Raw genomic sequence first — 12,680 nt, 5'->3', positions numbered from 1 at the left:
TTAGAACTTTCTGGGTTTCTTGGACCTGGATGTCCATTTTCTTTACCAGGTTGGGGAAAATGTCAGCCATTATTTCTTCAAATAAATCTCTCTCTCTCTCTCTCTCTCTCTCTTTTCCTTCTGGGACTTCTATAGTGCAGATGTTATTCCACTTGATGTTGTCCTATATGTCCCTTAAGGTATATTTACTTTTTAAAATAGTTTTTTTCTTTTTATTGCTCTATCTAGGTGAGTTCCATTGTTTTATCTTCCAGCTTACTTATCCATTCTTCTGCTTCATCCATTCCACTGTTGAAGCCCTCCAGTGTATTTTTTGGTTTACTTATTGTATTTTTTAGCTCTGTGACTTCTGTTTGGTAGTTTCTTATACTTTCTGTCTTTTTGTTGAAATTTTCACTGTGTTTATCCATTCTTCTCCCAAGTTTGGTATGTATCTTTATGACCCTTACTTTGAACTCTTTATCAGGTAGACTGTCTGTTTCATTAAGGGTTTTGTCTGAGGTTTTTATCTTGTTCTTTTGTTCAGAACATATTTCTCTTCTCATTTTTCCTGATACTCTATGTTTGTTTTTATGTAATCAGTGAAACTACTACCTCTTTCAGTCTTGAAGGAGTGGGCTTGTGTAGGAGATGGCCCATGGGGCCAAAAGTGCAATTCCCCCTGACCATCAGATCCAATCATTTAAAGGGTGTCCCATGTGTGGGCTGCATGTGCCTGTCAGCTGTGGCAAGGCTGCTGCTACAGCAAAGAATAGGGGAGCAGGTGGAGTGCTCACCGAACTGGCTATGGCATGGCTGTGGTGCAGAAATGGCTCTAGTTTTAACCCAAAACTCTAGTTTTGACTATTGAAGAAAAAAAGTGCTCTGTTCAGTGTTTATGTATGGGGGTCTTTAGAAGTTCCAAACTTTTGTAGTACAAAGTGGTCAGTGCTGAGGTGCCTTGAGTCTCCAGGGATTTTCTGCCCTCTCACTTTATCTCTGATTGAAAACTAATACACAGGACAAGCTATGCCTTCACAAGGTTCTTTGGTGGTTCTTTGGTTCTTCACAGGTTCATGGGCTTGCCTACTTTGCTCTGCCAATCTCGTGACCCACACACACATAGAATCTAGTAGTCTATGGCTTCCAAGAAAGGGAGAGAGGCTGTTTTATAGTCTGCTGACACGTTATCTGGGACTAGTATCTAAAAGAGCTGGTAAATTTTGTTAAAGTATGCATGAGATCTTGGGTAAACCAGCTAGCTTCTCTCTGTTCCATGACTGTGGACTCAGCTTGCTGCCCAGTCTATGCTGGTTTCTGATTACAGTGTATGGATGACGTGCTGTCTGACCTTAGGTAAACTGAAAAATGAGTTAAGGATTAGGAGTCATTAGGATAATAGATTGATGGGTTATCTACTGTGTTTCTCTCTGTAAAAAACAAAAGACCCAATTCAATGTGATTTGAACTCAATCAGCCATAGTATGGTCATGGATAGTTTACGGAACTTTTCTTAGTTTTAGTTTTCAATATCCTAAGTTGAGATAATAATATAGGGTTGTTTATAGGATTAAATAACAGTAAGCTCAAAGTGCTTACTTAACTCAATGTTTGAGATATAGTAAGTGTTCAGTGAATGTGAACTATTTCTATTGTCGTTGTTTTTCTTATTGAGTCTCAGAAACAAAATACAACTTCCCATCCACATAACTACCATGAAAACTTTTTGTCAAACATAGTTTCATTTATAAACATTATCTCAGGAACTATCGTTTCTTACTAGAAGAGCACTATCTTAGACTACAAAGAACTATGCTCAAATTCCTTCACTGCCTCCTACTAGCTATAGGGTTGGGCAATTTGTAATTCTCCCAGAGACTGATCTGAAGCATGGAATTAACAATACTTTTCTCAAAAAGTGTTGTGAGTGGTAGCTAATACTGCATGGGTAACAATATCTGGCATAGTATCTGATATACTGATGATTGTTGAGACTGAATCTGGACTTCGATTCCTTTATCTATAAAATGGAGATAAGGATACTCTTCCCAGAAGATTGTGATAGGGATTAAATGCAATGATATATGTGATAGTACTTTGGAAATTCCACAGTACTGTATAAAAGTAATTATTAGTGCTATTATTAATCACCTATCACTGTTATTTTAGTACTACTACTACTATTATTACTATTATTAATAATAGTAATAAGTAAGAGTAATGTCTTTTTACTACTGTTAATCATTAGTACTGTTTTTATTATTTCTAAGTCAGAAAGTATAGATTTTAATTTTTTATATCTAAGAAATACTTATGTAAGGAGATGGCTTGGAAATAACTTTTCAAATTCTTCATCCCATAAGATTTTATTCAGAGACACATTTATTATAGAGTACTTTAATGACTTATTTCACATTTGGCATGTAAAATTGTTCCTGAGCAAAATAATTTTTACTTTCTTTTGTTTGTACTGTTTTTTTAATTCCAGTATAGTTAACACACAGTGTTATATTAGTTTCAAGTGTACCATACAGTGTTTCAACAATTCTATACATTACTCAGGGTTCATCATAAGTGCACTCTTTACTCCTCATTACTTATTTCACCCATCCACCCACCCCCCTTTTCTCTGGTAACCAGTTTGTTCTCTATAGTTAAGAATCTATTTCTTGGTTTGTCTTTTTCTTTTTTTTCCTGTGCTCATTTTTATCGTTTCTTAAATTCCACATATGAGTGAAATCACATAGTATTTGTCTTTCTCTGACTGACTTACTTTACTTAGCATTATACTCTCTAGCTCCATCCATGTTGTTGCAAATGGCTAGATTTCATTCTTTTTTATGCCTTAATAATAATCTATTAGACAGAGTGAATATATATATATATATATATATATATATATATATATATATTCTTTATCCATTCATCTGTCCATGGACACTTGGGCTGCTTCCATAATTTGGCGATTGTAAATATGCTACAGTTAACATAGGGGTGCATTTATCTTTTTGAAATAGTGTTTTGAGCAAAATAACTTTTTAAATGTCATTTAAAACTAATGAGGTTAAAATTAGTGAAATAAAATAAGGGCTGCCCTGTTTAAGTACTTAAAGGCTATCTAGCTGCCCATCACACTTCAGATAATCAGCGCCAGCCTGTGGAAGGTCTCTACTCAGCACTGGTGCGTGACTTATTACTAAATGAAACAGACTGCTCAGGCGAAGTTGTTTTGTGTCTCTCATGCTGTTAGCTGTTGATAGACAGCCTATGTGTCTTTGTGCTCTCAGATAACAATTATTCCCTGTTGCTTTTCCACTTCATGAGCTTTAGGCACAAATCCTGAGATGTGTTTGTCTATAAGTATGTAAGTCTCTGCCATTGTTTTCCTTCTATTTATTTCCTGATGTTGCCCAGCCTTCTCAGTTGAAAGCCAGGATTCACTCCATCAGTCACACATGCTTTAATAGAAATCCAAAAGAGAACCATTTTGTAGACATTATCCTAGAATAATGTATGCCATATGTATAATCTTTTTTCCCTATCTGGAGGAATTTCTGCTATTAGTAGTTCAGCTCTTATGAAAAGACCAACAATATCTGTTATAGGCAGTAGGACATGCTACACATGAAATAATAGAGTCAGAGGACTTAGGTTTGGGCTTTGATTCTGGGATCTTTAGATGAGTGACCTTGAGCAAGCTGTGTTTCTCAGGCTGTTTCTTTAACTTATATTTGAATCCATGCACTACCACTATATCTTATTGACTGTGTTCTTGGGTTTCATTAAGATCAAAAACTTGTGTGCTTCCATGGACACCAGGAAAAAGTGAAAAGAAAACCATTAGAATGAGAGAAAATATTTGTAAGGGACTTTACTTTCAGAATATATAGAGAACTCTTACAACTCAACAATAAAAAGCCAAATAATCCAATTAAAAATGGGCAAAGAATTTGAATAGACATTTCTCCAAAGAAAACATACAAATGGCCAATAACCACATGAAAATATGCTCAACATCATTAGCCATTTGGGAAATGCAAATCAAAACCACAATGAGATACCACTTCATACCCACTAAGATGACTATAATGTAAAAGGCAGACAATAACAAATGTTGGATAGGATGTAGAGAAATTGGAACCCTCACACATTGTTGATGATGTTGTAAAATGGTGCAGCCACTTTGGAAACAGTTTGGCAATTCCTCAAAATGTAAAACATCGGGCTACCATATAATCCAGCAATTTCACTCCTAGGTATATATCCAGGAAAAGTGAAAACCCATCCACACAAAAACTTGTATAGAAACATTGTTCATATAATAGCCGAAAAGTGGAAACCACTCAAATGACAATCAACATAAACAAAATGTGATAGATCCATAAAATGGAATGTTATTTGGCAATAGAAAGGAATGAAATACTGATCCATGCTGCAACATGGATGAACCTTGAGAATGTGGTGAAAGAAGCCATGTATTGTATGGTTATGTGTCTATGAAATGATCAGAATGGGCAAATCCATAGAAACAGAATGTAGGTCAGTGGTTTCCATGGGCTAGGGGAGGGGTAAATGAAGATGGGTTTTCTTTTGGGGGTGATGAAAATGTTTAAAAATTGGGTAGCAGTGATGGTTGCACAAGTGCGAGTATAGTAAAAAGTATTGAATTGGATACCTTATAAAGTTGAATATTACAGCATATGGATTATAGCTCAATGAATTAAAGCTGTTATTTAAAAAAGAAGAAACTTAAACTTTTTGATACTCCTATGGAATTGAAAAATAACATAATGTGCCTCCTTTTCTGTTTCTAAGAGTAAAAGTATAGTTTCTTGCTGTGGTTGTTGTGGTAATTTAGCCACATGCCATCTTTAAAAATTCTCCTTATCGAGTCTTCCCAGATAGCCTTTGCTAATTTTATATTTGCTTCATAATCTAAAAGCAGTCCTTTATTAGCTTTCCCAAAAAGCATCACGTTGCCTGCTTGGATTAAATGAACCACATTCACTAATGGCCCCCTCTTTTCTGTTTAATGCTTATCAACAATTATATTGCTCTCTAAACCACAAGGGAAAATAAAGCCTTTTCCTATGGGAGAGGTACTTACACATTCATCCTGACCCAAAATATTCTCATGAAAATACTCTTACTGAATTATAAACTAGGCCAACTATCTTCTTTCTTTTTAGCTGTAAGCATATGGACAGGACTTTGTTTTTATTAATTAATGAATTAATTTTTCAAAAAATATTTATTGAGTACCTACTTTATGCTCAGCATGAAAGTAGGCACTGACAGTAAGGCAGTGGAAAAAATACAGGAATCTTTTTTCTCATGGAGTCATATGCTAGTGGGAAGATATAGTTCATACAGACAATATATAAATGATATATGCTAAAAGGTGATAAGTGCTGTGTGCAAAAATAACAAAGCCAGGAACAAGGAATAACAAAACACTCTTTTGAGAGTGCTGGAGTAGAGTAGGGGTGATCTGGGCAGCCCTCAATAACAAGGTGACATTTAGAGCAGTGACTTAAGTGTGGGAAAAAGCCATGGAGCAAACTGGGGAAGAGCATTTTTAAGTTGAGAGAATATCCACTGAAAAATTCCAGAGGCAGTAGCATGCCTGGCATGTTCTAGGAACAGTAAAGGGCCACGGCAGCTTAAATAGAGTGAGGAAGGGGTGTCTAATGAGCAGTGGGGTCAGGGAAATGATGAAGATTATAATCTTCATCATCTCCCTGATTATTGTAAGGACTCATAGATTATTGTAAGGATTTTGGCTCTCACGGTGAATGCAATGGGGACCAATTAGGTGTACAGCCAATGATTATTGGTGTTCAGCCTCATAGATTATTGTAAGGACTTTGGCTCTCACGGTGAATGCAATGGGGACCAATTAGGTGTTCAGCCAATGAATGATGTGACCTCAGTTAGGTTTTTAAAGAATTACCCTGGTTGCTATTTTGAAAATAGACTGTAGAGGGACAAGGATACAAGAGGAAGTCCAATTAAAACAAACTGGTTTTCATATTTAAGTTTTGATGGTCTGTGTACTTTTTTTTTTTTTAACACCCGTTGCTACCATTGCATAAAATGAGTTGGCTTCTCTGAGACACTGTGAGGTGTTGAAGGTTGAAATGTGAAGGCAGATCTGAAATAGAGAAACCAGGTATCCCTTCTAGGAGCACAGATCCAATTAAAGTACATGATGATAAGGATCCAGAAGGGTGATAAATAAGACTAAGTCCTAAAACAAGCGACAAAGGGGAAGCCATTCAGACATGTGTTCTCATTTGATGTAAACTGGTGTTTGTCAGTGAGAGCCAGAGTAATGATCACATTCTACTCAGAGGTTCAGAAGGCTGAGACCCTTGTCCTCTCTGTTGAGTGTCTTTGGGGTATAATTTGTCACACTGGGATATGCCTTTAGTTCTTCAGGGATCTGAGGATCTTTGAACCTGTTACTGCTGTGCTGTATTAATGATGATCTCAATGGTCTTCAGGGGCTATTGTATCTGCTTAGAGGCCACTCTTCCTGGGCCAGTGGTGGAAGTTTAAACACATACCAGCATGTTCAGAGCAGTCAGGGGTATTGGTCCCAAACCTGGGCATAGTTGAATTCATTATTCCAGTCACACTGTTATTTCTTTGTGTAACATAGACATTTTCTGTACTCTGTAATCTCCTGTGATGAAAAGGACTTATAATCTCTCCGGGGTTTTCTCCTTTGTTGTGGTCTAACATATGTCATTCAGGAAATCTGACCCTGTGTGTTAGGTGTTCTTTCATCGTGCTCCGAATGGACTAAACAAGGCAGAACGAGTCAGACAAGAGGTTTGATAGCTCCAAACACGATACAAAAGGTAGAAGGAGAGAGAATTTTATTTGGTTAATCTGATCACTATTTCAGTTAACAGAAAACCCGAAAACATGTTTTCATATCACCAGGCATGGAGGAGAAAATGCAAAATGAGAGAGAAAACAGAGAATACTTTTAAAGGGAGATTTTTCAACAATTTTGGAAACTCAAATTCTTCCCTTTTCTGAGGTAAATTGGAAGAAATGCTACACACACCATGGGAGCTATCGTTCAGATTTGACTGCAAATCGATTTTCTCATTTGATATCTAAAGGAAACTACTGATGATGTTCCAGTTGAATGCTTACATGTTGATTGCTAAGTCATTTGTATTCGTACTGAAAATGATATCTACTCTGCAGTGGGAAGTGGCATGCCTTCGGAAAGAAAAATCAAAGGACAAGGAGCTAAGCAATAACTATGTGGCAGCAAGAACACAAGGAAATTAATGAAAATAAACTAAGTTCCCGAGTGGTGGGATATTGATAGAGCACCAGTTCCTCAGGATGTTACATGTTAGTGATTTGCTTCTTCCCCGGCGACATTCATGGATATGGTAGGTGTTGTAAATGCTATGAAAAACAAACTTTATCTGACAGTTCAGGGACAGGGCTGGGATATGGTTTCATATTTTAATCATAAGAAATTAAAGATATGTAAAAAGACCATGTTATGCTTCATAAAATTCGATGATTTTTTATGAACAGTACTGGAATGTATTCATATATTAAAAGTTCTTTAGATTATCTTTTTTTTAAATTCTAGAAGTAGATCATGCATTGAGTGGAGTTTTTCTTTAAGAATAAACTGATTCCTCAGGCCAGGGTAATATTTGTGAATAATATTTATTTTTCTTGACTTGAAATTTTCCTCAACTTGGATTAAGACTATTTTAAAAAAGCTTTTCTATATTAGACTCTTACAAAAAAGAAATATAAGCTAATGAGCAGTTACTGTAAATTGTAAAGATTTTTTAACCACTCTCAAATATTTATTTTTATGTGCTTAGTGAATAGTTGAGTATTTTTTTATTCTTGTTTTTTTAGAGCTATGTGAGAGATGTAAATACTTTGCATTGTTTAAATATTTCTATTGTCTGTGAACTGTGTCTTCATTTTGAGAGTTAAGACAGTGAGGAACTCGGAATTATGGGTAGGTGGGAGACAATGGATGACATAAACTAGAACCAAACCATGATTTGTGTGGATTTACCCTTGTGTCACCGCATAGTCCCAGATTTACATATGCATTAAAACTGGAATGTGAGCATACATTTTAAACATAGGCATTGCTTGTTTGAGGATTATTGAACTTTCTAACTGCTCTGAATGCCAGTGCTTCTAAAAGGGCAGAAATTACGGCTGCCATAATTTTTTTTGCACAGTGCATAGCACAGGCTTCTGACAGTTCATTCAACAAATACTTTGGGTGTTGATGAGTAAATCAGAAAATCAAAGTACTCTTACTCTTAATTTTGAATATAATTAGTTCTCAAGAATCAGACCACAATTTTTCCTGATTACACTTTTTTCTAGGATCAGTTGAAAATATGGGGGACATGAAAGGAAAAGAAACTTAGAATTTTTACTCTTCCCATCAAAAATGGAATTCAAGTGGTGCCTGGGTGGTTCAGTCAGTTAAGTGTCTGCCTTCGGCTCAGGACATGATCCCAGGGTCCTGGGATCGAGCCCCACATCAGGCTCCCTGCTCATCCGGGAGCTTGCTTCTCCCTCATCCTCTCCCTCTGCCTGCTGCTTCCCTTGCTTGTGCTCTCTCTCTCTGCCAAATAAATAAATTAAAAAAAATGGAATTCAAGAGAGAATTGGGTCAAAAAAGAACACCTTTTATTGCATTTTGATATAACTTTAATTGAAGGCAGTCCTGGGTTAGAACTTTAGTGGTTTGTAAAAGAATAAAAAGGGGATGGTTTCTTAAAACTGGAAAACACTTGGTTAGACAGTTAAGCAATTCTCCTGATGGTTTCAGAGCTGTGATGTACAACTAAAAAGAGGATATGTTTTAAAAAGGAAAAAGTAATTTAAACTTATGTAACCATAAAACCTTTGGGGAAGTGAACTACCTATTAATATCTTCATGGACCTCCGGAAAACAGTTTGGGTGATGTGATGTTTCCATGAAGCAAACACTGCCTAGAGAACCAGATCACTGTGAGTGAAAATCCCAGCTTCATTGTTTACCAACTGTCTGACCTTGTCAAGTCTGAGTGCTAATTTTCTTGTTTGTAAATGAAATTATAACGCTTCTCTTGAAATATTGTGAAAATTAAATGATGTGATGTGAATCACCCAAACAAAGTTACTGGCACATATGAATAAATACTTAGTTCATTTTAAACATGAAATATGAAAAGTAATATAAATGTTATGTGTCTGATGGTGATATTTAAATGAAATGTAAAAGTACTTAGCACAATGCCTGGTTCAAAGAATCAACTCAATAAAATTAGCCTCTTTAACTCCTCATCTCATTACCTTAAGGTTATTTTTAAATAACCTTATTTTTAAGTTGGTTAGCATTTCATTAAAAATCCAGGTTTTTTATAGTAATGATACGCTGTTCAAATCAACTTTCTGAAAAATTCCAGTTACCTATTGAAATTGAACATACATTTACTCAGCACTTAACTATAATGCTGGATTCTATGCTAGGCTTCTGGGATCCAAAGTTGTGTAACCATCAGAGTAAAGCCACAAATCAATCAAGGATTATAAATCAGTGTGTTAATAACAATAATATATGTGTGCACAGCCTGCTTTGGGTATATCTATATCAGATTGGGGCATAAAGAAGGAGACCCATAACTACAATTCAGATGGATTAGTAGGCCATAACTAGACAGAGAATAAGAAGAAAGACCTTCCAGACATAACATAGCTTAACATGACTCATTTTGGGAAAAACTGTGGGTGTTTCAAATCTTAAGAAGGGAAATGATTGCTTGAGACAAACACTCAAGACAAACAGGGTTGGCTGCATAAACCCTCATAGGAGCTATAACTTTATCCTGAAAGCTGTGAGAAACCAACCATTAAAAGTCTTAAAGCCAGAAAGATGGAAGCCATTGTGTGGGGCCAGCCTGGAGGCAGAGACTGGGGACTTCCACAGAGGTAGAGTTATATTCTATTTTTGGAGGAAAAAATTTCAGGCAAGTGCTACTAAGCCCAGAAGAGTCTATTTGTGTTTATCTGTAATCTTTGAGGTAACCCAATGGCTAAGTCAACTCTTAGATGGGAATTTGCAATAATTAAAATGGAACTTCACAATTAGACTGTTGAATTTTAAGTGGTAAAATGTTTTCAAGGTTCAACAGCTAAAAGCTTAGAAACCTATGTAGAGTATCCTTGTAAGCCCTCTATGTGATAAAGATTTATCTATTTTTATATAACTCCTTCAGAGTTAAATGCAAATTTCTTTTTTCCAATTGACCTCACTTTCTTACATATTTTTTAATTTACTTTATCTACACCTATTTTTCTTATTGAACTACAGCTAACAGTAAATTCAGGTGAGAAAATAAAATTACACTCTACATTTTCAATTACACCGATGTCGATTAATTATATATAAACAATCACTTAAATGCACTAGAGAAACTAGTTTTAAGGAATCCTGTGGGAAATCTTCTTAGCCATGAGAATTATTATTCTTATAGTAAATTTACTTCTCAACTTTTTTGTGTTATATATATGTATGCTACATGATTCCCTAAAGCAGGCCATACCTACATTTAGTATGTTTAGCAGGTAGGATTATGGGCTTAACCTAAAACCGTGCTGGCTTCCATGGCAATCATATTAGAAGCTAAGTTATAGACTTGTAAACATTTCCAGAAATTGAGCAAATACTTGTTTGTTTTTTGAAATAATAGTTAAAAAATGTATAAAGCCTGATAGAGTGTATTTGTCACTGTTAAACACTTTATAGAAGCTTATGTTCTGTTGAAGAGCTAATTTTGACAACCATTAAGTTCCAATCCTATCTGTAATTCTGTTGTAAAGGATACTTTTTTTTAGCTCAGAGACGGCCCTTTGCATTAATTACCAAAGCAACAGTGCTCGCTTTGGCAGCACGCATACTAAAATTACCAAAGCCAACATGAGAAAAAAATGTGCCTGAGATCAGGTCCCTGATGAAAATAAGAAACGAGTAAAATTTGAATATCACAAAAATTCAAATACATTATCTTTTACTGATTGTCACTGAGGTACAGACAGCAAAACAAACAAACAAAAAATTCACTTCAATCAACGACTTTTATTTAGCTGGAATATAAACTCTCAAACTTTCAAAAGTGCATTCATGTTTTTTCTGTGCTGTAGACATTATCCTTACCTTGAGACTTTAGCCATAGAACAAACAGTATGAGTGAATGCCTGTGAGCCTACTTTGATGAAGAAAATTATATATAATATTTGAAGAATTACATGACTTCTTCCTTCCTGTGCTATTTGAAGGAACTGCATACAGCCTGCTCAAGCACAGTACACACTTCTAAGTCAGAGGAATCTATCAGTCATCACATGTTTGCTGTGCTCAGCATGAAGCTACGTGTCAGAGGTGTGCAAAAGAAGTGTGAATGTACTTGCCCCAAACTTAGAGAAGAAGAATAAAACTTTTCTCATGAAATTATTTCCTTGAAAAGTCAAGCAAAGTTTGTTTGTTTGTTTGTTTGTTTGTTTCCAGGAAAGAAAAGACCAACAAGGAACACATACTCTTATTCAATATTAGAAGCTACGTAGTATGTAGTAATATAAGCTTGTTAAACAAAGATGGTACAGGCTATCACATCAGTAGAAGACCTAAAATTACCCTGCAAGTTGATTGCAAGAAGGGATGTTAGCTTGCTCCCAAGAATTTCCTCTCTGTAAAAAGGCAGCTGCTTCTTTCACTGCGTAGTTGAATGAAACAAAGGCAAGGTTTTCCAGTCTGAAGAGAGACCAAAGAAAAATTTGATGATTGGAGGTCACTGACAGAGAAGCAGACAGCTAATCTGATGGATAATGACCTGACAGGGTCCCACACACAGAACCACAGGTGTCATCCTGCTGTGGGGTGTGGGCCCTGTCTAAAAGCTGCAGGAACTTCCATTCTTGGAATATTACCTCCCTTAAATCGCAGCTCCCTGTAGTAAGCTCTCTTGTAGTAAGCTCTCTTGTGCCAATCACAGTAAGTTAGTCTGATGTCTAAGACTTCCTTCTTACAGCAACACAGTAATTTAATTTTCTTCTGTTAATTGGAAGATTGAAGAAAAATAACTATACTCCTCAAATTATCTAAATGATTCTAACAGATGAAATTAAGCATTTTAAAAGATAATCAAGTCATAAAATTAATATTTCTATCAAGACTATTTACATCAACTAATTAAAAGCTAGCTTTTCAGTTACCAGGCCTACTGAATCAGCTCTTAGTAAAACAATGCTATTGTATTTCACATAAAATAGTTCTATGTCTAGCAAAATTTTTCTTGAATTTATGTATTATCCAAACTTGAGTGTGGATGGTATGCAAAGAAACATACTAATTATAGCTAACCTCACAATTAATCATTTTTTTTGCAATAAAATAAAACTGCATTTTATTTATTTTTTATTATTTTATTTAAAAAAAACTGTGTTTTTTTTTTTTGAGTATAGTTGACACCCCAGTAGACATTTTTCCAAAGAAGACATACAGATGGCCAACAGACAATTGAAAAGATGCTCAACATCACTCATCAGCAAGGAAATGCAAATCAAAACCACAACGAGAGGGGCGCCTGAGTGGCTCAGTCAGTTAAGCATCCAACTCTTGATTTTGGCTCAGGTCATGATCTCAG

At 35.6% G+C, this 12,680-nt stretch overlaps 1 protein-coding gene across 6 annotated transcripts in view; it reads left to right on the top strand.

Annotated features, from left to right (window-relative positions):
- Positions 1–12,680, top strand: part of PDE4B (phosphodiesterase 4B) — a 522,167-nt gene that overhangs the window by 328,125 nt on the left and 181,362 nt on the right. Inside the window, exon 2 of one of the 6 annotated variants that reach the window (XM_032426934.1) lies at positions 7,204–7,397. The exons of 4 other annotated variants lie outside the window; for them this stretch is intronic. In XM_032426934.1, the coding sequence (XP_032282825.1) occupies positions 7,348–7,397 (50 nt within the window). In that variant the 5' untranslated portion in view covers positions 7,204–7,347. Of the gene's footprint in view, positions 1–4,230; positions 7,398–12,680 lie in introns of those variants that run through there. One more of the 6 variants, XM_032426926.1, reaches the window with a different exon arrangement.

The sequence above is a fragment of the Phoca vitulina genome, unplaced genomic scaffold (genome assembly GCF_004348235.1).
Source record: "Phoca vitulina isolate PV1807 unplaced genomic scaffold, GSC_HSeal_1.0 scaffold2, whole genome shotgun sequence".
NCBI classification, from domain to species: Eukaryota; Metazoa; Chordata; class Mammalia; order Carnivora; family Phocidae; genus Phoca; species Phoca vitulina.
The sequence above is the reverse complement of the archived record's forward strand: the minus strand, read 5'-3'. Positions and strand labels throughout refer to the sequence as shown.